The sequence below is a fragment of the Budorcas taxicolor genome, chromosome 4 (assembly GCF_023091745.1).
Source record: "Budorcas taxicolor isolate Tak-1 chromosome 4, Takin1.1, whole genome shotgun sequence".
In the NCBI taxonomy this organism is placed as follows: Eukaryota; Metazoa; Chordata; class Mammalia; order Artiodactyla; family Bovidae; genus Budorcas; species Budorcas taxicolor.
Genome location: NC_068913.1, coordinates 90922425 through 90948180, shown reverse-complemented (window position 1 = coordinate 90948180; position 25756 = coordinate 90922425). Strand labels below are relative to the sequence as shown.

Here is a 25756-nt window from a genome sequence, read left to right as displayed (position 1 = left end):
ATATTTCAAGATAAAGGAAAATACATGATTAAAAATTCCATAATAGATCTTAGATTTATAAAAGGGTAAAAAAAGAGCCATATGGTCATCACAAGCAAGAATATGTTTTATTCTATTAAAAAATGTGTTTTATCCTATTAAAAAATAAGTGAATTTACCTTTAATCTTTGGAAGACTGCTAAGAGAACAAATGTCATGAAATAACACTCCTTACAAATAGTTAAAACTACTGACAAAGGAAACTCCAAAACTAAAAACTGGGTCCAGTAGACCCGCTACATCAAGAGATGAGGATATGATATATATTCACTGTTTTTGAAGATGCTCGTTAAGGTTTTGTTTTTAAAGTTTTTTATGTTCTCTCAGTTAATTATTGTCCCCTCGTCACAGAATCAGGTTTCTGTTTTTCCTCTTTCCCTCCAGTCCTGTCTCCCCACTTCCCCGTTCTTTCCCCTTTCTCCATACTCCTGTATTCTCTTCCATCTCCTTGTCCCTTCCCCCTCCTGGTGTTCTTCCTTTTCTTCTATTTTTGTTCTGTGTCTTATTTTTACATTTACAAACTTAGGTATCATTTATTTTAGATTTTTGACATTTGTTTTAGACATTTGTTTCCTTTGCTTTGTATATGAAGAGTTTGTTTTTTCAACATGATCTGTTTTTTAAATGGGAAATCATATAATGTTCAAACTTCTAATAAGAGACAAATCTTATAATAGAAGACAAATAGTACTCACACGGGACACATTGAAAGTGTCAGTCTAAGGTGGGTGGGAAGACAGCTTTCTGTCTGGTTATAGACCTCCTAATGTGATAATGCAGAGGGCTTATTCTGGGTACTAACATCCTCATCAGAAGCCTTACCACTTCTTGGTCTATCAGTGAAACTTCCTTGAAAAGCAGTCTATCTTCCATGAAGAGGTGCAGTTAGAGACTGAGATATCCTCCCTGCCTACCTGAAATCACCTTCAAGGGAAGGTTAAGATGGGTGTTCATTGAAGCAGTTGTTCCATGTGTAAACTTTTCATTAGCCCTAATTTTAGCTGTTTTTCACTGTCTTAATCCCAAAGGCTCCTGTCTTTGCTGTAGCTGCTTCAGAGTATTTTCTGTTTGTATCCTTTCTGTCCATCTAATCCCTTAACCGTTTACTTTCCCAACTTCCTGAAATAATGTTGATATCTTTTTTCCATCTCCTTCACTCTCCTCTCCTCACCTCTCCTCTCCCTTCACTGTTTTGGGTTTATTTTTTCCTCTGTACTATCATGAGTATAGTATTGAGAAGGAAGGAAATCAACACATATTCTCAGTGTTCATTTTTCTGAAACATGTACTTTAAATGATAACATCTATTATAGTTTTTGCTACCACCAGTTTGAAGTTACTTGTTTTTCATGGCAGCCCAACTGTCATTAAATTTGGTTAGTTTTTTTTTTTCTCTTTTGCCAGTGTAAATTGTATAAAATACCCCTCTTGTTCTGATGTGTAACCTTTTGTAAGTATTAATAGCAGATCATCACTTTTCCTTTTAATTTGATATTATATAGTTTTCTATGAATTGTTCATTTGAGTTTCATATTCACTGTAAAACCCTGGGGCTTATAACCAGTTTTTATAGTGTCTTTTTGCAGTGTGTTCACTCTTAATGATATTAACTACAAATATCTTCTGGTATTTTTTTGTTTGTTTTTACTCTAAATTTAATTGTGTTTATAAATTATGTTATGTAAATATTTTATTTGTTTTACAGTTTATAAATTTGAGGTAATAAAAATGTTATTTTACCTCCAGACAATTTACATTAAGTAGGGTTTTTATTTTTGTTTTATTAAACTTTCTAAAATTAATTTTTATAAAATATTTTTGCAAAATAATTTGGCAGTGTGTTTCAAGAGAAAAGAATATTTGTTTATGTTTTGATCCTATTCTTAGAAGACTAAAGGGAAGAATAAAGTTTAATGTTTTGAACTCAGCGTTAGTCTTATTTTATTAGATGCTTTGAAATACGAAAAGTCAGGTAAAATATTTTTGTGTTTTCCAGATTATTGCTCAGTTGTAACAATTGTGGACCAGACAAATGTAAAGCTAACATGCCTGTTCTTTAGTGGAAATTATGAAGCCCTTCCAATGATTTATAAAAATGGAGATATCGTTCGCTTTCACAGGCTGAAGGTATAATTCATACTATTTAGAACTTACATTTGTTTGAAGAGAACTCAGTGTTGCTCACTGAAACTGTTTAACACTAATTAATGTGATTGCTTTGTTAGAACATGACTTCAGGCATTTCAAGAGATAAGAAATGTAAATAAGATCAGACTTCAAATGATTTATATTAGGAAACCTTTGAACCACCCATTTGAACAAACTACCTGACCTCCGTCTATGGAAGTGTTAGCTGCTGCGATTCAGACTAGCTGCATTCTGTGAAAGAATTTTAGTAGAAAGGCAAAACTATTAGATAGTATGTGATTTTTTAATAATCAGCTTTTTGGTACTTTAATATTTTCAGTCTCTTAAGTTTTACACATTTTAGTCCCTTGCTATTTTGCTCTTGTTACATGAGTTTCCATGCAACTCCTTCACTATCGTTGTTGTTTTTTCTTCTAATGCTTCGATTTCTCTGTGCTTCTTGTGATCACTGATGCTCATAAATGAGTGAGGTACTCCGGGTGTATTCTATCAGTGGTCTTAGATATGGTGGGAAGTAACTCCCTTGCTCTATTAATGCCTTTCTCCTGAGGACAGAAGAATAGTGGAGAACATTTGGTTAAAGAGAACTGGAAAGATTATTATTATAGCACTATCTTATAGGCTTATCCACATTTCAGAAAAAAATAGCTGATTCTCACACATCACTGTTTCCTGTAGTACAGTTGACCTTTGAACAATACGGTTTTAAACTTCACAGGTCCACTTACGCACAGATTCTTTTCAGTAGTAAACAAGATCCCATGGTTAGTTGAATCCATGGATGCTGAAATGAGGATAGAGGGCTGACTGTAAGTTAAAAGAGGATTTTCAGTTACATGGATGGTTGGTGCCCTTAACCTCAGTGTTCATGGACAACTGTATTTACAATTCTTGTCTGTTGTTCAATGAAGTGGAATAAACATCTCTCTTTCCACAGTATTAGCATGCTTATATATCTAACACTCTAGAAAATTCCATTGTACCCTCACCTAGGGTTGCCATTACACTCTCCCCACCCCTAGCAGTAAATAATCTCATAACTTCTCACATTTATTAGTTTTTCTATATTTGTTCTTTATATAAAAAGAATACACTATAAGTCATTTTTTTTGGACATTTGGTTTATGCTTGTTTGATTCAACTCTACTATTGCATATAGTACACTTTCTTCATTTTCACTGCTAAATGGTACACCATTGTTAGAATACACTAGAAGTTATATATTTATTCTGTTAGTTGTTTAAGTAGTTTCCAGTTTGGGCTATTATGCTGCTATAGACAGTCTAGTACATATATTTTACTGAATATGTATAATTTTATAATATATACACATTTACATATAATTATGTAATTGTGTATTATATAATATGCATTTCAGTTGATTGTATACAAGGATTATAGTTCCTAAGTTCAAGGCTGTGCATATATTTGCTTTAGTTTAAGCTAGACTAAGTATTTAATTTTCCAGAGTGATTTTTACCACTTATACTCTCTTAGTGATACAGAAGAATTCTAGTTGTTCCACATTTCCACCAACACTTGATATTTTCCATTTTTTTGAATTTCAACCATTCTTTTGCATTTGTATTAGTATCTTATTGTGATTTTAACTTGAATTTCCCTGAAAAATTAAGAAACTGTGAACCTTTTAAAATTTGTGTGTCTTCTGAAGTGTCCATTTGAGTCTTTGGCTCATTTTTTTATAGGATTTTAAACTCCATTTCTTAATGATTTGTGAAAGTTCTTTATATAGTTAGGCTACAGATCTTTTGTCAGGTATATGGACTGTGAATATTTTTTTCACTCTATGTTAGTGCCTATTTACCCTCTTTATGGTGTCTTTGGATGAACAAAAGTTCTTTATTTTAATATAGTCTACTTTATTAACTTTTATTTTATGGTCAGTACTTTTGTAATTTCTTGTTTAAGAACTCTTTGTCTACTCATTTTATGAAGATAGCTTCTAAGTTTTCCTCGAAGTCATTACAATTTTCTTGTTTCATATTTAGATCTGTAATTTCCTTTTCCTACAATGTCTTTGACAAATTTTGAAATTAAAGTTTTTCTGCCTCATGGAAACAGGAAATGTGCCCTTCTTTATCAATTCTGAAAGAGTTTATGCAAGATTACTGGGTTTTTCCCTTACTTAAATGCTTGGAATAATGCACTGGTAAAGCTATCTGAGCTTGATGATTTCTTTATTGATAGATTATATTAATGAATTAAGATTTCTTTAAGACGAATGAGTTTTTTTTTATTCTTTCTATCAGCTTTGATGTATTTAATTTTTAGAAAAAATTATTTCATTCAACTTGTTGACTTTATTGGTAGAAATTTGGTCATATGTTACTCATCTTTTAGATATTTGGTGAATTTGTAATGATAAATCCTTTTTTGCAGTCTTAATATTATAATTTGTGTTTCATTTCTTTTTTTCCAAATCAACCATTTTCTAGGGTTATTATTTTTGTTAATCTCTTCAGAGAACTAGTTTTTAGCTTTGATTTTCTCTATTATATGTTTCTATTTCTCTTACCTTTGACTGTGTTTCCCTTCTATCCTTGGATTTGAGATAATATTCTTTGTGCAGCTTCTTGAGATGGAAACCTAAATTTCTGATTTTTAACCATTATTCCTTTGTAAAATATTCACTTATTTCTATAAATTTTTTCTCTATGTACTGCTTTAGTTATATCAAACAAGTTTTAACACATCACAGTTTAAGCATCCATCAGTTGAACACATTTTGCAGTTTTCCTTAAATATATAAATATATTTATTAATATCACACAGTATCACAAGAGACTTAAAAGGCATTCATAAGTTAAAAAGGATTGTTTTATGACTGTTTTATGACAATGCAATAGTCATGTTACATGTGCACCCAATAACTGAGCCTCAAAATTCAGAAAGCCAATGTTTTTAAGGCTTATCTGAGTTCTCTCAGTCAGACTGATGAAACCTTAGCCTTAGGTCTGTTTTATCCACTTCAGACTCACATTTTGAGTGTTCTAGTTTTCCCTACAATATTCATAAGTAACTATTTCTTATTATCCTTTTTCTTTTTATAAATTATATCTTTAAAAAAGCTAATGATTGTCTTGTTGGTAAAAGTGTACCAATAGTATTAGGGGAGCTACCACCTAGCTCTTTAAAAAATAAAAGTAAATTTTGCATAATGTTTTACAGTTTATATGGTACTTTAGGACTTTGATATAGCCCAGTAGATTTTTATCATTTCATATGCTAGTTATTTAAAGATTATGTCCTCTAATAACTGTACTGGCAAAATTTTATAGTCTCCTGTTCCCAGTTCCTAGGTTCTATATTAGTAACTTGTTTGTTCTGTATTCTACGTTACCACTTTCTTAGATCCAAGTATATAAAAAGGAGACTCAAGGTATCACCAGCTCTGGCTTTGCATCTTTGACATTTGAGGGAACTTTGGGGGCTCCTATCATTCCTCGTACTGCAAGCAAGTGTTTTAACTTCACTGCTGAGGACCAGAAAATGGTAGAAGCTTTACGTATTTGGGCATCGACTCATATTTCACCTTCTTCAATATCAGTCAAATTGTGTGATGTCCAGCCAATGCAGTATTTTGATCTGACTTGCCAGCTCTTGGGCAAAGCTGAAGTGGATGGAGCATCATTTCTTCTAAAGGTAGGTATTTTTAAGTACTTAAAATTGGAAGTTAGCATGACCTCGAAGCCTAAAAAGACCTTATATTTCAGCATTCTGATGGAATAAATAAGCAGCTATGTATTAAGAACTTAAATCTAACCTTTTTAATGATCCTGTATTCCCATGTGTCTTTATTCTTGAACTTTCCTTCTTCATCCTAAACTTTTAGAGAAAAATAGTATTATCAGTTCTGTATTTTAAATATAGTATACTTTATGCTATTTATGTATTTCTTATTTTAGTACTAGTAAAAAGAGTTGTTTCCTTTTTCTATTTTTAAACTACATTTCGAAAAATGTGTAGTTTTGTTGCTCTATGTGGATGTAGCCTTTCTCACTTATTTGCTGTCTTGGTTTGTTGACATTGGGTTCTCTTCTGGGTTATTTCACTACCTGCTTCATGGGTAGATCATGGATGGTTTTGAAGTGTTTATTTTTCTTGTATTTTGTTTTGTTTTTAAATCCACAGGATTAAAAAGGTGGCCTAAGACCCATCTAATCTTTGTTTATACCTATTCCAGTTTATTTATGAATAGCTTCTGGAGAGGTCAGTTGTCTGATATTATCTTCACCAAGCCCTGCCAAGGCAGGATGCTGTTAAACAAGCACTACTTCAGCCCTGCTTCTGTGGTTCTTTCTTAGTTTCCTACTCTTTGCAGTGATGGAATGTAATGGGAAATGGAGTTCAGTGGCATTGGGCAGGTGTTGGCGTGTAACATTATTATCAGTTGTATCTTGCCCATATTAAAAAAAATTAGTGAAGATAGTAATAATTGAATAAAATAAGAAGGAAGTTTCTGAAGTTGAAAATAGCATATATTTATATATACATGAAATAATCTGAGAAAGTAAATGTGTGCTATAAAAAAGGGTGAATGAGTTAAATATGACAAAACTGAAGCTAAAGCAACATAAAATCATCCAAACAAAATGAGAAAGTATTTCAAGTCAACTAGTTCATACTTTACAGAGAAGGTAATGGCATCCCACTCTAGTACTCTTGCCTGGAAAATCCCATGGACAGAGGAGCCTAGTAGGCTGCAGTCCATGGGGTCACTAAGAGTCGGACACGACTGAGCGACTTCACTTTCACTTTTCACTTTTATGCATTGGAGAAGGCAATGGCAACCCACTCCAGTGTTCTTGCCTGGAGAATCCCAGGGATGGGGGAGCCTGGTGGGCTGCCATCTATGGGGTCGCACAGAGTCGGACACGACTGAAGTGACTTAGCAGCAGTCATACTTTATGCCCAAAGTGACTTACTTAACAAATGATCATTTGTTAATCATCAAACACTTCTAATGATAATGAATCTGCTGTGCACAGAAGTATTCTCCATCTTTTTGACTGCTATGTTGTTAGTATGTAATTCTGAGGTAAAACCTGCCACCTTTTAGCTGACATAGCTGAATCTGCATTTTCTCTCTAAAGCAAGAAATCATGCATGCATCCCAGTTTTATTGATAGCCTTTTCAGATAAGTAGGAACAACCTTCATGTAGAGATTATTTTAAAACATAGCATTCAGCTATGAATATAAGAAATTATTTTAATAAGATTTCCTTGAGGACAATTTGAAAGAAATCTCAGAAGTCTCTTTATACGTCTCAACAACTCTTTTCATAAATTTATTTTTTACTAATAATTTAAAATGTGAGAAAATGCCTTTAAGGGGATATTTCTCCATATATTTCTTACAGTGACAAAAATCAGAAAAAAACTTGGGTCCTAGCAATAGAGAATTTTGTGAATTATTTATGTATTATGGAATACTGTACTCTAATGACTATGCCATGAAGCAACAGTTAGAACTGGACATGGAACAACAGACTGGTTCCAAATAGGAAAAGGAGTATGTCAAGGCTGTATATTGTCACCCTGCTTATTTAACTTATATGCAGAGTACATCATGAGAAACACTGGGCTGGAAGAAACACAAGCTGGAATCAAGATTGCTGGGAGAAATATCAATAACCTCAGATATGCAGATGACACCACCCTCATGGCAGAAAGTGAAGAAGAACTAAAGAGCCTCTTGATGAAAGTGAAAGAGGAGAGTGGAAAAGTTGGCTTAAACCTCAACATTCAGAAAATGAAGATCATGGCATCTGGTCCCATCACTTCATGGGAAATAGATGGGGAAACAGTGGAAACAGTGTCAAACTTTATTTTGGGGGGCTCCAAAATCACTGCAGATGGTGACTGCAGCCATGAAATTAAAAGACACTTACTTCTTGGAAGAAAAGTTATGACCAACCTAGATAGCAACCTGAAAAGCAGAGACATTACTTTACTGACTTAAGGTCCGTCTAGTCAAGGCTATGGTTTTTCCAGTAGTCATGTATGGATGTGAGAGTTGGGCTGTGAAGAAGGCTGAGCGCCGAAGAATTGATGCGTTTGAACTGTGGTGTTGGAGAAGACTCTTGAGAGTCCCTTGGACTGCAAGGAGATCCAACCAGTCCATTCTGAAGGAGATCACCCCTGGGATTTCTTTGGAAGGAATGATGCTAAAGCTGAAAGTCCAGTACTTTGGCCGCCTCATGCGAAGAGTTGACTCATTGGAAAAGACTCTGATTCCGGGAGGGGTTGGGGGCAGGAGGAGAAGGGGACGACAGAGGATGAGATGGCTGGATGGCATTGCTGACTTGATGGACTTGAGTCTGAGTGAACTCCGGGAATTGGTGATGGACAGGGAGGTCTGGCGTGCTGCGATTCAGGGGTCACAAAGAGTCGGACACGACTGAGCGACTGAACTGAACTGAACTGAATGACTATGTATATGTATATGGAAAAGGCTAAAACTAATTTGAAAAGATCCATCCAGTTTTCATAGCAACACTATTTACAATACCCAAGACATAGAAGCAGCCTAAATATCTATGAACAGATGAATGAATAAAGAAGATATACCATTTTTAAGTGCACACACACACACAATATAATATTATCCAAAAAAAGAATGAAATAGTGCCATTTGCAGCAACATGAATGGACCTAGACATTATGGTACTAAGAGAAGGACAAACATCACATGATATCACTAATGATTGGAATCTTAAAAACTAAAACAAATGAACTTATTTACAAAACAGAAATAAACTTTAAAACATAGAAAACAAATTTACGGTTACCAAAAGGGAAAGAACAAAGGGAGGAATAAATTAGGCATTTGGAATTAATAGATACACACTAGTATATATAAAATAAACAATAAGGACCTGTGTATAGCACAGAGAACTATATTCAATATCTTGTATTAACCTATAATGGAAAAGAATATGAAAAAGATAGCATGTGTGTATGTGCGTGCTCACACGTGTGAAACTGATTGCACACATGTGTAACTGATCACATGCATGTGTGATGGAATCACTTTGTTGTACACCTGAAACTAACACATTGTAAATCAGCTCTACATCAACTGGGAAAAAAAAAAAAACAACAATAACAGTTAAAGAAAGAAATGTGTTTTCTACTTAAGTAGCTTGTTTTTTGTTGTACAGCCCAACTTCGGATGTTGCAGGGCCATTCCCACCTCTGATTAAAAGTCTTCTGCGATGCCTTTTTAGCATAATAAAGCTTCAGTCATCTCTACCAACCTAGCACAGCACAAGCTAGTTCAAGTCTTAAGGATGGGATAGTGCATACTTGTCCTGTGCTCATTTTCCATCTCTATCTCAAGGTAACTTAAATAGCAATCCAACATACCTTTCCCTTTTCAAGGACGCATGATTGTCATTCATTTGTGTTCATTACATCTAATATAAGGTTGCTTGAAAAACTGCCCAGCAGTAAAGTAAGAAATGAAAAGCAGAGTAGAATGCCAGTTTGGTAAAAAGGAAAGGCATATATATTATAAATACACAAAAGAAAAAAGAATAAAATTCAGCAATGTGTTAGTCATTTTTCAAAGCTCACAGTTTGAATTTTTTTTGCTTATATTTTATTCACTGCCTATACATATGTAGTCCTTGTACAATCAGGAAAAAATATAGATTAAACCTGAGCAGATATTTGGGGGAATATATTTAATTACTTTTAAGCTATATCACCAGCAAATAAACCTCTTTTAGCCTCCACAGTTTTATAAAAAGATCATTAAAGTTTTGTTCTGCCTCTTGTGCAGGTATGGGATGGCACCAGGACCCCATTCCCATCTTGGAGAGTCCTAATGCAGGACCTTGCTCTTGAAGGTGATTTAAGTCGCATCCGTCAGCTGCAGAATCTGACAGTAGACATTTTAGTCTATGATAACCATGTTCAAGTGGCTAAATCTCTAAAGGTGATGTTACATTGCAAACTTGTTTGTCTTGTATTTTTATTAATTTTAGGGTAAATCACATGGTAGGTGATATTTGAGGTCTAGAAATTAATTCCAAATTTATTTTTTCTTTAATTTCTAATTTGTAAAATGCATGTTTAAAATAAATTATTAGATGATACATTAAATTATAATGGCTTGAACAACTGTTTAAAATTTAAGAGCATTTCTGAATATCTTTAAGCTGTGCCCAATTTTGCTATGAAAATAAGAAAGAAAAATTTTACCCTGCAATAGAATTTGCTGAAACTGATGGAGGATGTATGAAATATTTGTAAACTTAAAAAATGCTAAGCTTTTTTAATTGGTTTGATAAAATGCAGTCTTTAACTTTGTACTCATTGGCCTAAGAAATTGTTAATCTACCTCTAAAATATATTGTAAATTGTTTGTGTGTATCATGCAGTTTATTAGAATTTGCTCAGTTTTTGAGATAAAATTTTCTAGGTAAAAGCATCCTGCTTAATTATGGCACTTCTTGTTTATTAATAACATTTTAAGAAATATTTTTCTTCATTTTACTATATTTTATATTTGCAAGTATCCTTTCTCCCCAATAAGAGTATCATTAATAATAGCAATCATAATAGTATCATTTATGAAGCGCTTCATATGTATTTAGCACTGTCTCATGAAGTAGGTACTATCATTTCTGTTTTACAAATGAGAAAACTGAGGCACTCAGGTTAAACCCAAGATTTCACAGCCACTTGGGTGAAGCATGTATTTGAATGTACAGTGTCTGCTTCCAGAGCTAATCTTCTTAAGCAGTATAAAGAAATGATTTTCTTTATTACAAATTAAAGCTTCCATCCTACCTTGAGGGAGTTATACAGCCAACTTAATAGGAAGAAAACAGTGAAAGTGAATTGCAATTTTTTTAGATATGAATTTTAGTGCCTAATTTCTTTTTTGCAAATAAATGTTTTTGAAGAGGAAATATTTCTACTTTCATACTATGTTACAAATAAGCCCATCCAACTCAATACATTAGGTTCAGGTTCAGATCAAAGAAAGTGATAAGTGCACTTTTTTTTTCCTTTGTGAGTGTGTTCATAGTTTATGTCAGAAAATTGACTGTTGAAGATATATTTTGATGCTTTTCCCTGATTTTATCTGCATTGATTAGTTTCGAAAATAAATATGATAAAGCCAATTCTAAAATCTTTTTAAAATACAGGTAGAGTTCTTTTACAAATGAAAAAATTTACATTTTAGATTGGACTTTTACCATTTAATTCCCTTCCCTGTCTCTGTGCTGCTTCTGTAGGTCATTCTGTTCCTCTCTTTTGTCCAAGTCCTGAACTGGAGGCACCACAATGCTTTCCATATTGTAAGGGTGAAGTAAATACTATATTCTGATGAATGAATGAATCAGTGAGCCTCCTGAAATTAAAAAAAATTTTTTTCATCTCCCTTTTCGCTGCTTTATCTCACCCACTAGAGGGTGCTCTGAGCACACATAATTAAGAAAATGTAGGCAATTAATTTTTCTCTAAAGATATCATGACATATTTATCTGTAATGTTATAGAAAAATGGAAATAATTTTTTCTGTATAAAAATTATATAACTGTAGGCTTTTATTTAATGTACAGTGATAGCATATTTTATTTGTTATGAGGTAACCTCCATACCAACCATTTCATACTAATTTAAGAAATCCCCAAAGTCGAATGATACTGATAGCCAATGAATTCTTATCAGCGCTTGAAGAAAACTGGTTAAAGTTGCATATCTATAATGAAATGCATGGAATGCATGTATTTTTGTTGAGTAGGAACAGGAAAAATGTGGTTTTTATTTTATTTAATAAAGAACAATTAAGGCAGTTATAAAGTACGATATAATTGAATCTCTGTACAATACATTTTACAACTTAAGTTTTTTAGCTGTAATGTTTTTAACATTTTTATGAAAATTTGCTTTTTAAGTAAGATTTCACATTCCCTAAACATTTAATACACATACACATAATGACATTTCAAACATTTTGTCTATAAACAAAAGCAGGGTATTTTCAATCCCCAGACTTATTCTGACACAATTTAAAAATAATTATAAAATATACCTAGTTAGTATGTTTGGCATTCAGTGACCCAAGATCTATAGTTTATTTTCAGACATATACAGTTTATTAAAAATGTTAAACCTAAAGGGAAAATTTTGAAAGTTTATAGGGAATATTTAAATTATTTAAAAAGGAATAATAATTTCTTAATAGCTAGTTTGTTTTGCTTTTTTTGTTTATGTATTAAAATGGACTTTTATAACAATGTTTAGACATATGTTTTATAATTTTGGGGTTATGATTCCCTCACCTGTGTTTTTGGAATCTTACCACATTAACAAGACTATTTATTATGTATTTGTCTATTTTAACAGCGCATCTGGCATATTTTATAGTATATTTAGCAATCTTAAAAAATACAATGCTGCCTCCAGAAGGAATTTCTGGAAATAGCAACTTGTCATTTTTATAGCCTATGTATATATAAACTCTCTCTTGATCTTTAAAATATTATTTTGTTTATGAAATACAGTAGTAGACACAAACGAACATCCATGTGTCTGTCACCCAACCTTAATATTTATAAATGTTTCGCACACTTATTTTAGGTATTTTTAACTTGAAGAAATGAAACTCTATGTGTGGAACCTTCTTTGTACTTCTGCCTATCCTAATTTTTTGCTTCCCAATATCCTTTTTTTATTTATCCTAATATGTAGGTATGTATACCCATGTTTAGTATGCTTTTATGAATTTTTTCTGAAAAATGCATATAGTTATTTATCATTCTATAAATTGCTTTTTTCCTTTGACATTATATTTCTAAGATTTATCCATGATCATATGTGTGTCTCCAATAATACCAGCCGGTCTTAATTTTTATACCTTTATTTTTAAATGAAACTTCATAGGTTAAGCCCTCACTCCCAGTTCAGTCTTCAAAACTAACCTAACTATTCACTTTCAGATCAATTTTTACAGTTGCAGGAAAGGCACTGGGGATTTTGACAGAAATTGCATTGATTTTAGAGAATAATTAATTAGGAAATTATCATTATATTTTGAAACTTTTCACTTATGGATATGGTATCTTTGACCTGGGTTTGGCCTTAGCTACTTTGTAGATTACATACAAATACTGTTCTAATATATTGAGTATATTAAAAATAATTATAGAGTAATAAATGTTCAAAAAGAATGAGATAGAAGTGCATAAACAGAAATATATTTTATATTTTCTTTTTATTTTACTTTGGAGACCATGAGGAAAATCAATTTGTCATCCTTTTTGTTCTTTTTCCTTCTGTGTTTTTCGTCTCTGAGTTTATTTGCCCTGCTCCCCTGCTGTTCTGTCAGTGTTAGAAGTCAGGGAAAAAAAGAATAAATGCTTTACCTCTTTATAAAACACATGATTATTTGGGAAAAGTATCCTTGAGAATGAAGAAGTAGCTTAAGGAGTATGGATTTCCCCCTCCTTTTCTTTCCCCTACCGTTTCTCTCCTCTGTCAAATCCAGAGAGTAATGACAAGAAATACAATGAACTGAGACACTAATAAGCAGAGGTGGGAAACTGATTTATAATAAATGTGATTTAGGTTATAGAGATTCTTCCTTCAGTAGAAGTCAGTTTCTTTAATAATATTCTGTATATGTCTCTTTTTAAGTCTTCTTAAGAGAATATCAAATACTGTATATTAAAGGTATTTTTAGGACTCAGTTCAGTCGCTCAGTCATGTCTGACTCTTTGTGATCTAGTGAACTGCAGCATGCCAGAGTTCCTTGTCCATAAGGAACTCCCAGAGCTGGATCAAACTCATGTCCATAGAATCGGTGATGCCATCCAACCATCTCATCCTCTGTCGTCCCCTTTTCCTCCTGCCTTCAATCTTTCCCAGCATCAGGGTCTTTTCAGATGAGTCAGTTCTTGGCATCAGGTGGCCAAAGTACTGTAGCTTCAGCTAGAGCATCAGTCCTTCCAATGAATATTCAGGACTCATTTCCTTTAGGATGGACTGGTTTGATCTGCTAGCAGTCCAAGGGACTCTCAAGAGTCTTCTCCACACCACAGTTCAAAAGCATCCTTTCTTTAGCATTTAGTCCAACTCTCACATCCATACATGACTACTGGAAAAACCATAGCTTTGACTAAATGGACCTTTATTAGCAAAGTAATGTCTCTGCTTTTTAATATGCTGTCTAGGTTGGTCATAGCTTTTCTTGCAAAGAGCAAGCATCTTTTAATTTCATGGCTGCAGTCACCATCTGCAGTGATTTTGGAGCCCCAAATAATTAAGTCTGTCACTGTTTCCATTGTTTCCCCATCTATTTGCCCATGAAGTGATGGGACGGGGTGCCGTGATCTTTGTTTTCTGAATGTTGAGTTTTAAGCCAACTTTTTCACCATCCTCTTTCACTTTCATCAAGAGGCTCTTAACTTCTTCACTTTCTGCCATAAGGGTATCATCTGCATATCTGAGGTTATTGATATTTCTCCCAGCAGTCTTCATTTCAGTTTGTGCTTCATCCAGTCCAGCATTTCGCATGTAGTACTCTACATATAAGTTAAATAAGCAGGGTGACAAGATGCAGTCTTGAAGGACTCCTTTCCCTATTTGGAACCAGTCTGTTCCATGGCCAGTTCTAACTGTTGCTTCTTGACATACATACAGATTCCTCAGGAGGCAGGTCGGGTGGTCTGATATTCCCATCTCTTTCAGAATTTTCCACAGTTTATTGTGATCCACACAGTCAAAGGCTTTGGCATAATTAGTAAAGCAGAAGTAGATGTTTTTCTGGAACTCTCTTGCTTTTTCCATGATCCAGCAGTTGTTGGCAATTTGATCTCTGGTTCCTCTGCCTTTTATAAATCCAGCTTGAACATCTGGAAGTTCACAGTTTACATACTGTTGAAGCATGGCTTGGAGAATTTTGAGCATTACTTTGCTAGCGTGTGAGATGAGTGCAATTGTGCAGTAATTTGGGCATTCTTTGGCATTGCCTTCCTTTGGGATTAGAATGAAAACTGACCTTTTCCAGTCCTGTGGCCACTGCTGAGTTTTCCAAATTTGCTGGCATATTGAATGCAGCACTTTCACAGCATCATCTTTCAGGATTTGAAATAGCTCAACTGGAATTCCATCACTTCCACTAGTTTTGTTTGTAGTCATGCTTCCTAAGGCTCACTTGACTTCACATTTCAGGTTGTCTGGATCTAGTCCAGTGATCACACAGTGATCAAGGTTATCTGTGTCATGAAGATCCTTTTTGTACAGTTCTTCTGTGTATTCTTGCCACCTCTTCTTAATATCTTCTGCTTCTGTTAGGTCCCTACCATTTCTGTCCTTTATTGAGTCCATCTTTACATGAAATGTTCCCTTGGTATCTCTAATTTTCTTGAAGAGATCTCTAGTCTTTCCCATTCTGTTGTTTTCCTCTATTTCTTTGCATTGATCACTGAGGAGGGCATTCTTATCTCTCCTTGCTATTCTTTGGAACTCTGCATTCAGATGGGTATATCTTTCCTTTTCTCCTTTGCCTTCAGCGTCTCTTCTTTTCTCAGCTATTTGTAAGGCTTCCTCAGACAACCATTTTGCCTTTTTGCCTTTCTTTTATTGGGGATGGTCTTGATCACTGCCTCTTGTACAGTGTCACGAACCTCCATCCATAGTTCTTCAGGCACTCTATCAGATCTAATCCTTTGAATCTGTTTCTCACTACCACTGCATAGTCATAAGGGATTTGATTTAGGTCATACCTGAATGGTCTAGTGGTTTTCCCCACTTCAATTTAAGTCTGAATTTGGCAATAAGGAGTTCATGATCTGAGCCACAGTCAGCTTCCGGTCTTGTTTTTGCTGACTTATAATGGTCATCTGAGTTAAATTTTTAAGAATAAGTTTGGCACAACATCTAAAATTAACAATAGGACATTTAGTTCAAAAATATATTTGGTTTAATTCTACATTTGAACTCACAGAATGTGTTTCACATTATGGTGTCCTGACAGAAATTGTTTTTACAGATGTTTTCTTTCCATCAATCTTGTGGAATGTGTGCTACATTCAAAGTTGTTCAGTTGTATCAGACTCTTTGAGACCCCATGGACTGTAACCCGCCAGGCTCCTCTGTCCATGGGGTTTCCCAGGCAAGAACACTGGAGTAGGTTCCCATTTCCTCCTCCAGGAGATCTTCCCAGCCCAGGAACTGAACCCGTGTCTCTTGCATCTCTTGAACTGGCAGGTGAATTCTTGTGGAATAGAGGAAGTTTATTATTTTGATATAATAACGCATTTTATAATATTTTAGTAGTCTCATAATGGGAGTGTTTTAGTGGTCATATTTAATTAAATGTTACCTGAAGTTGGGCTTCCCAGTGGGCATAATGATAAAGAATCCACCTGGCAATGCAGGAGACACGAATTTGATTCCTGGTTAAGAAGATTCTCTGGAGTAGGAAATGGCAGCTCACTCCATAATTCTTGCCTAGAGAATCACGTGGACAGATGAGCATGGTGGGCTGCAGCCCATGGAGTAGCAAAGAGTCAGACACAACTGAGTGAGCCAGCTATCAGTGATACCTTAAATAGCTAAGGTAAACAGATTATTTTCAACAACCCTAATCAAATAGGGGGCTTGGGTTTGATTTAGGTAATAGGTTTCTAAGCTACTATATTTTACTAAAGCTAAGACTTAATTGTATTTCATGTCTTAATATCCCCAAAATGAAACTGTGCCTTTAGATTTGAAAAACTGCATATATACATATCTATACATGCATATGTGTGTATACATACACACATTTTGGTTTTAATATGGTGTCCTTGGGGCCAATATTGAATATACATCAGTGTGGCATACCAGTTCCCTTTCTGATGGGTCAGTACCCCTGGTTATTGGTCTGTACCCCATATTAGTTGTTGAATATTATATCAGTTTTTTTTTTAATTTATGCATTTTCTAAATAATAAATCATCTGCTTTTAGGTTGGAAGCTTCCTTAGAATTTATAGCCTCCATACCAAACTTCAGTCAGTCAGTTCAGAGAACCTGGCAACGTCTTTAGCCCTAGAGTTTCACCTTCATGGAGGCACAAGTTATGGTCGGGGAATCAGAGTCTTGCCTGAAAATAACTCCGATGTGGATCAGCTGAAAAAGTAAGCCTATTATATACCTATCTAGAAATTGTAAATAAGGTATTAATTAAGCTGATTTCTAAGATAATGTAGTTCTGAGGTGAGGAGAGGGAATCTAATGAGTCCCTTGCAATTGATTCTCAGAGGCTTCTGTGCCATTATCCATTTTTTTAAAATAGATAAACCAAATGAAACAAATCAAGTGATTGTCGGTTCAAATAGCTGAACAGTAGCAGAGCTGAGTTTATAGTCTTTAGTTTTCCAACATTTGCTTACACTCTTTCTTACCTTTACTCTTCGCACTTTGTGTTCTACCATTTTCCACCTTCTCTAAGTTTGGAAACAAACAGTGGAAACTGGAGCTTAGCTAAAGTTTGGAAAACTTGAGATATATATATACCTAGAATGCCAAACATACTTGGTCCTCTATGGAAAAAAATACTGCCTTCCTAAAGTTTGTATACCTAAGAAATTATTTCAAGGTGTCATATTTTTAAAACTTTCAGGTGTGCCCAGAAAGTGAGCAGTTCCTTAAATCCTGCTATACTTGTACTTCCATTTTCCATGAAGTATTCCTGTTAGTCATTGTGTGTAGAAACTCTTTGACCTATACTCTGGGGAAATAAAAAGTCTTCTGCATATTTTCAAAGAGATATAGAAAACATCCTGTTCAGTAAATTGAAATGACACAACTATTTTCTAAGTTTTAACATATTGAAATCAAGATGACTTTAACATCAATGAAATCAGCTATTTTAATAATCTTATATCAGTTTTCCTACTTTATTTCTTAGATTGCAGAATATAGCCATATAGTATTTCATCGCTTTGAGTCTAGAATGAGATTGTTCTGACTTAGAATGACATGCATTATATACCCGGCTTATTTGTAATATTTCATGATCCCATTTTTCACTTGTATCTTTCTAGACTTGGGTTTTTTACATTTTAGAGTCTCTTGGAACACCCTGATAATCTGATGAAAGCTATAGACCTACTGAAGAATGTGTACACACACAAAAACGCACACAGAATTTTCATGCAGTTTCACTAAGCTCTTGGTTTCTGTGGGTAAACTGACTGTTGTTTGACTGTGCTTTATGCAATTAAAAGTTGTATTCTTTCAACTATAGGATTTTAGAATCTGCAGATTTGCCCCCCAACCAGAGTTTTGGTGGTGTGTGTCAATCAGAGCAAGAGGACAGCTTTTCAAACATTTCAAGTAAGGACAGTTTTTTAATAAATTATCTAACTGTAGTTGACTTATAATATTGTGTTAGCTTTGGGTGTACAGCTTTAGATTCTTTTCCATTATAGGTTATTAACAAGATATTGAATATAGTTCCCTGTGCTATACAGTAAATTCTGGTTATTTACCAGTTTTTATATATAGTGGTATATATCTGTTAATTCCATATCCCTAATAACTAAGGGTGATTTTTGATGCTGCCAGTTTAGTTTCTGTTAAGTAAAATAACTACATCAACATAAATTCTCTTTTTTAATATCTCCCTATCTCCTTTTTTTTTTGTTAAATTGATATTCATTATTAAGAGACATGCTAAACCTTTATGTGTCCTAATACAAAAAAAAAAATTACTCCTCCCTTAATTATGTAGTTACATTTTCAAATTGGAATGGTAAGGAATACTTGATTTGGGTTATATTAGTGCCTGGAAAATCCCATGGATGGAGGAGCCTGGTAGGCTGCAGTCCATGAGGTCGCTAAGAGTCGGACATGGCTGAGCGACTTCACTTTGACTTTTCACTTTCATGCATTGGAGAAGGAAATGGCAACCCACTCCAGTATTCTTGCCTAGACAATCCCAGGGATGGGGGAGCCTGGTTGGCTGCTGTGTATGGGGTCACACAGAGTTGCACACGACTGAAGCGAGTTAGCAGCAGCAGCAGTATTTGTGTATATACATTTATGTGTATGTGTATATACCTATTGGGCTTCGCAGGTGACTTAATGGTAAAGAATCCACCTGCCAATACAGGAAATGCAGGAGACATGGGTTTAATTCTCGGGTCAGGAAGATCCCCTGGAGAAGGAAATGGCAACCCACTCCAGTATTCTTGCCTGAAAATATCCCATGGACAAAGGAGCCTAGTGGAATTGTAATGAAAACTGACCTTTTCTAGTCCTGTCGCCACTGCTGAGTTTTCCAGATATGCTGGCATATTGAGTGTAGCATTTTAACAGCATCATCTTTTGGGATTTGAAATAGCTCAGCTGGAACTCCATCATGTCTGCTTGGTTTTTATGTAGTGATACTTCATAAACAAATTCTTAAAGAGATAGGAATTCGAGACCACCTGACCTGCCTCCTGAGAAATCTGTACGCATGTCAAGGAGCAACAGTTAGAACTGGACATGGAACAACAGAATGGTTCCAAATTGGGAAAGAAGTACATCAAGGCTGTATATTGTCACCCTGCTTATTTAACTTATATGCAGAGTACATCATGCTAAATGCCAGGCTGAATGAAGCACAAGCTGGAATCAAGATTGCCGGGAGAAATATCAATAACCTCAGATATGCAGATTACACCACCCTTATGGCAGAAAGTGAAGAAAATCTTAAGAGCCTCTTGATGAAAGTGAAAGAGGAAAATGAAAAAGCTGTCTTAAAACTCAACATTCAGTAAATGAAGATCATGGTATCCAGTCCCATCACTTCATGTCAAATAGATGAGGAAACTGGAGAAACAGTGACAGACTTTATTTTCTTGGGCTCCAAAATCACTGCAGATGGTGACTGCAGTCATGAAATTAAAAGATGCTTGCTCCTTGGAAGAAAAGCAATGACCAACCTCAGTATAGTGCCGTTCAGTCGCTCAGTCGTGTCCAACTCTTTGTGACCCCACGGATTTCAGCACACCAGGCTTCCCTGTCCGTCACCAACTCCTGGAGTTTGCTTAAACTCATGTCCATAGAGTCAGTGATGCCATCCAACCATCTCATCCTCTGTCGTCCCCTTCTTCTCCTGCCCTCAATCTTTCCCAGCATCAGGATCTTTTCAAATGAGTCAGTTCTTCACATCAGGTGGCCAAAGTATTGGAGTTTCAGCTTCAGCATCAGTCCCATCAGTGAATATTCAGGACTCATTTCCTTTAGGATGGAATGGTTTGATCTCCTTGCAATCCAAGGGACTCTCAAGAGTCTTCTCCAATACCACAGTTCAAAAGCATCAGTTCTTCTGCGCTCAGCTTTCTTTATAGTCCAACTCTCACATCCATACGTAACTACTGGAAAACCCATAGCTTTGACTAGATGAACATTTATTAGCAAAGTAATGTCTCTGTTTTTTAATATGCTGTCTAGGTTGGTCATAACTTTCCTTCCAAGGAGCAAGCGTCTTTTAATTTCATGGCTGCAGTCACCATCTGCAGTGATTTTGGAGCCCCAAAAAATACAGTCTGTCACTGTGTCCACTGTTTCCCCATGTATTTGCCATGAAGTGATTGGACCAGATGCCATGAAGAGAAGCCCAACCTAGACAGCATATTAAAAAGCAGAGAGATTACTTTGCCGACAATGGTTCATCTGGTCAAGGCTATGGTTTTACCAGTAGCCAGTTATAGATGTGAGAGTTGGACCATAAAGAACTCTGAGTGCTGAAGAACTGATGCTTTTGAACTGTGGTGTTGGAGAAATTCCTGAGAGTCCCTTGGACAGCAAGGAGATCAAACCAATAAATCCTAAAAGAAATCAGTCCTGAGTATTCATTGGAGGACTGATGCTGAAGCTGAAGCTCCAATACTTTGGCCACCTGATGCAAAGAACTGACTCACTGGAAAAGACCCTGATGCTGGGAAAGATTGAAGGCAGAAGAAGGGGATGACAGAGGATGAGGTGGGTGGATGGCATCACTGACTTAATGAACATGAGTTTGAGCAAGCTCCAGGAGTTGATGATGGACAGGGAAGCCTAGTGTGCTGCAGTCCATGGGGTTACAAAGAGTTTGACATGACTGAACTACTGAACTGAGCTGAGGAGCCTGGTGGGCTATAGCCCTTGAGGTGGCGAAGAGTCCCACACAACTTTAGCGACTAAACATCAACAATAACAACAAAAATATATATACTTGTTAAAATCTGTATTCATTGCCCAGTCAACTATTTGTTAGTTTCTAGCTGCTTTACTTCCAACAGCCCAAGTATTTTTTGATCATACATATCTGAAGAGTTCCCAGTTGTACTGAGTTATTCAAGTACCTAATTATAAAATATTAGCAGATAATTGGTGGTATATTTATATTATTATCTACCTGAATAGATGGCTATTCAAATATAAATTTTAAAAATTTACTCAATCTGTAATAATTTTTCCTTTACCATTTTGTCTCAGTATTTGCTTGTACACTCTGAGCTTTAAAATCTGTCATGTTTCTATCCCCTATATTTTCTTTTCCTACAACCTAACTTCTTCCCTTCTGTGATCTATTTAATGAATATTTATGCTCTTTCTATCTATATCAGTAATAATCATTAAAATTAACATCTGTGACTTGATAGGCACTAAATAAGTGCTGCTACTGCTGCTAAGTTGCTTCAGTCATGTCCGACTCTGTGCGACCCCATAGACGGCAGCCCACCAGGCTTCTCCGTCCCTGGGATTCTCCAGGCAAGAGCACTGGAGTGGGTTGCCATTGCCTTCTCCAATGCATGAAAGTGAAAAGTGAAAGTGAAGTCACTCAGTCGTGCCCGACTCTTAGCGACCCCATGGACTGCAGCCTACCAGGCTCCTATGTCCATGGGATTTTCCAGGCAAAAGTACTGGAGTGGGTTGCCATTGCCTTCTCCAAATAAGTGCTAACAGTCATTATTTAATCCTAACCGTACTCCTGTGAGGTTGCTATTATTGTTCCCTTTTGCAGAAAGGAAACTGAGGCTTTGAGTAATGGGAATCATATAATTTCCCCAACCTCTGTTACTATTAACTGATGGAAAAGTCAGTGCCATTCAAATGCTGGTGATTGGTTATTTTGTCCATGTTTATTTCTTCATTTTATGTGCTTTAAAATTCTTCATATTTCCTAGCACCTTGATGACAGCATTTTAGCCTAATCTGTGACAACTTGAACCACCCATTATGAGGCCAATTTACTTCAGTTGACAATCACTTAGAGCCAGTATGATTTATAATTATACTTTTTGAAATCTCTTTTCTCCTAAAATGTTTTTCTGATTATTTTCAAATAACAGAAGTAGTACATAGGACAGTTATCAAACTAGGTAGCTTTTTCATGCCTTTATGCCCACTTGCTGAGGGAAAGGTAACAGTTGACTATGATTTCTTCAAACCATTCATGTTTATAAAAATATTATATGAACATATGTATCTTTTTCCTCTGTTTAAAGTTTTCACAAAAGTGAGACCTTAGTATACTGGTTGCTTTCTTTAATGATAGATCATAGACCTCTTTCTGGGCTAATTCATATAACTCAAACTCATTCTTTTAATAGCTACATTATATTTTACATCAATCTAATATAATGAATTCAGCCATTTTCTATTTGATAGACAGTCAGGTGGTTTTCAGTTTCTTACTGTTACAAATAATGTTTTAATAAACATCCTTGAACAATTTTACATTCAAGCTTATTTTTTCTCTAAAATAAACTCATAAAGGTGGAGTTGAAGGATCACAGAGTAAACACATGTTATTTTCATAGATGATACCAGGTTATATGCCAGAATGTCAAAGGATTCAAATGCAAATAGCATGCCCCTTCCTTATACTGTCAGTGGTATTGCTTTAACAATATGTGTACTTTTTTCAGTTTGGCAGGTTTTAGGTATATTTAGTTTCCCTGAGTACTTGGAAACTTAAAAAATCTTCTATTTATCGACCCATTTTACTTCTTTGAATTGTCTACTCTTACTCTTTACCTGATTTTCTGTTGGGCTTTTTATCTTTTTTCTTATCAGTTTGTAGGAGACTGTTTTAATACAGTTTTGCACATCTTTTCTCTTATTTTCTTATTATTTGTTTACTAATCAGGCTTTTGCATTGTTTCACTTCATGCAGAATGGCAAATATTAAGTAATCAGATTCTTTGAAATTATAGTTTGCCAGCTTAAGGTGTCCATGCAGGTTCTCTTACCATGGGCCTTTGCCATTTATTAGTGGTGTTGAAGAAGAACAAGTAATCCATATGTTTGTATATGATGTTTCATATAATAAATTATAAAAATGTAACATACTATTATATGTAATAGAATGTGGTAAATTATATTTTATGGCATTCATCAAGTCATCCTATTAAATTTAGTAAATTTATTATTTTATCCACCTATCCCTTATTTCCATCACAGTGTACTTTTTCAACATAAGAAAAACTTTCAAACATATAGAGAAGTTGAAACAGTTGTTCAGTCAGCGTTCATATTCCCACCATCAGTTTCTCCAGTTAACCTTTTACTCTCTTTGCTGTGTCTTTTATCTTTTTTAATCCATCAATTCATTTTAGTTTTTGATACATTTCAAAGTAATTTGCAGATGTAAGTACACCTCCTAAATACTTCAGTGAATGAACATCATTATCTACAGTTCAGTATTAGTTTAGGATTTTAAACAAGAAATTTAAAATGTTTAGCTTTTAAATTCCTTGCCATTTTCACTTAATTGATGGAATCCACTTGTCTGTTTCTATAATAAAGCCTATGCAATTTTGATTAAGATTGCATTGAATCTATAAATCAATTGGGAAGAATATCAGTTATTAACAATATTGAACTTTGCATTCCATTAACAAGTGACATGAATCTATAAACAGATTTCTCCATTGACTTAGCTTTTCTTCAGTTTCTCTCAGTAACGTTTTATAGTTTTCATTGCCACATTGAGCTTTTAATGGATTTTAAAATATAATTCTCTCCTTTTTCCAAATAGGCTCTGGATCAGTATCACTATATGAAGTTGAAAGATGTCAACAACTATCAGCTACAAGTAAGACCATTTTCATCTTTGAAATTGAGACACAATAATGAGCATAATGAAGTCTGTCTTTGTGTTTATCAAGGAACTCATCACTGGGCTTCCCTTGTGACTCAGATGGTAGAGAATCCACCTGCAATGCGGGAGACCTGGGTTCGATCCCTGGGTTGGGAAGATCCCCTGGAGAAGGGAACGGCTACCCACTCCAGTATTCTGGCCTGGAGAATTCTATAGACTATATAGTCCAGGGGATCGCAAAGAGTCAGACACAACTGAGCAACTTTCACTTAGCACTATCTAATATTGAGAGCATATATCCATGAGAACAAAAACATACATACCCATATTTATCTTTTATTCCTCTACCTCATCCTAACTGGCATAGGTGTAAACATATATGCATATGTGCCCCAGCTCTGTTGATAAAAGGGAATGGAAACAATGACATCCAGTAGCAATGAGCACACCTAGTTTTCAGATCTTCAGAGAAGGCAATGGCACCTCACTCCAGTACTCTTGCCTGGAAAATCCCACGGACATAGGAGCCTGGTGGGCTGCAGTCCATGGGGTTGCGAAGAGTCGGACACGACTGAGCGACTTCACTTTCACTTTTCACTTTCATTCATTGGAGAAGGAAATGGCAACTCACTCCGGTGTTCTTGCCTGGAGAATCCCAGGGATGGAAGAGCCTGGTGGGCTGCCGTCTATGGGGTCGCACAGAGTCAGACACGACTGAAGTGACTTAGCGGCAGCAGGAGTAGCAGTGTTCAGATCTTAGTTTATAAATAATATCCCCAACCAAGGCTTCTTGGAGAAATAACATATTCCAAAATTGGGAAGGAGAATTGTAAGATGATTCTGGAATATCTTATTGTGCCATAAAGTAGAGAAGTCCTCAGGTTAACGGTGGCAGGTGTCAAATCTGGTACAATTTAAGTGTCAAAATTAAAATTACTAGTGATGGGATAGTACTGCTTGAGTAAAGTAGGAATCTATTAGTCCATATGGAGAGTAAAGAAAGAGGAAAACAAATAAATGAGGTTTAATAGAAAATTGTTATTTCAAATAGAATGGCAGCTGATAAACATAAAAGAAATAATCAAGTTAGGGAAAAAAGTCACCATTTTTAATCATGATAGTGGTAATTTATTAAGTTGCCAATCATTGGTGGATCCTAAGCTAGCAGGATTCTAAGCATTTGATGAAATTGGGATATTTATATTTTATCAAATGCTTTCTTATTAATTATGGAGGGGAAAATAATAAGGTTATAGTGGAGAAACCTACTGAACACCACCTTAATGAGCTGAGCAAAGTTTCACATCCCCAGGAGTGAAAACACTGACACCATGTGCCTCTTCGTATGCTCTGAGAGGGCAAAGTATCACTTACATGGTAGTATTCGTACCAAAAATGCATCATTGATATCTGATCATGATAAAAACCAGACACACCCAAATAAACAGCCTCAAATTCTCA

General features: G+C 35.1%; 1 protein-coding gene across 1 annotated transcript in view; it reads left to right on the top strand.

Moving 5' to 3' along the window:
- The window catches only part of POT1 (protection of telomeres 1), a 102193-nt gene that overhangs the window by 58416 nt on the left and 18021 nt on the right, over positions 1-25756 (top strand). Inside the window, exons 8-13 of the mRNA XM_052639003.1 lie at positions 2036-2166; positions 5560-5850; positions 9996-10151; positions 17182-17351; positions 18464-18552; positions 24233-24289. Coding sequence (XP_052494963.1) covers positions 2036-2166; positions 5560-5850; positions 9996-10151; positions 17182-17351; positions 18464-18552; positions 24233-24289 — 894 coding nt within the window. The remainder of the gene's footprint in view (positions 1-2035; positions 2167-5559; positions 5851-9995; positions 10152-17181; positions 17352-18463; positions 18553-24232; positions 24290-25756) is intronic.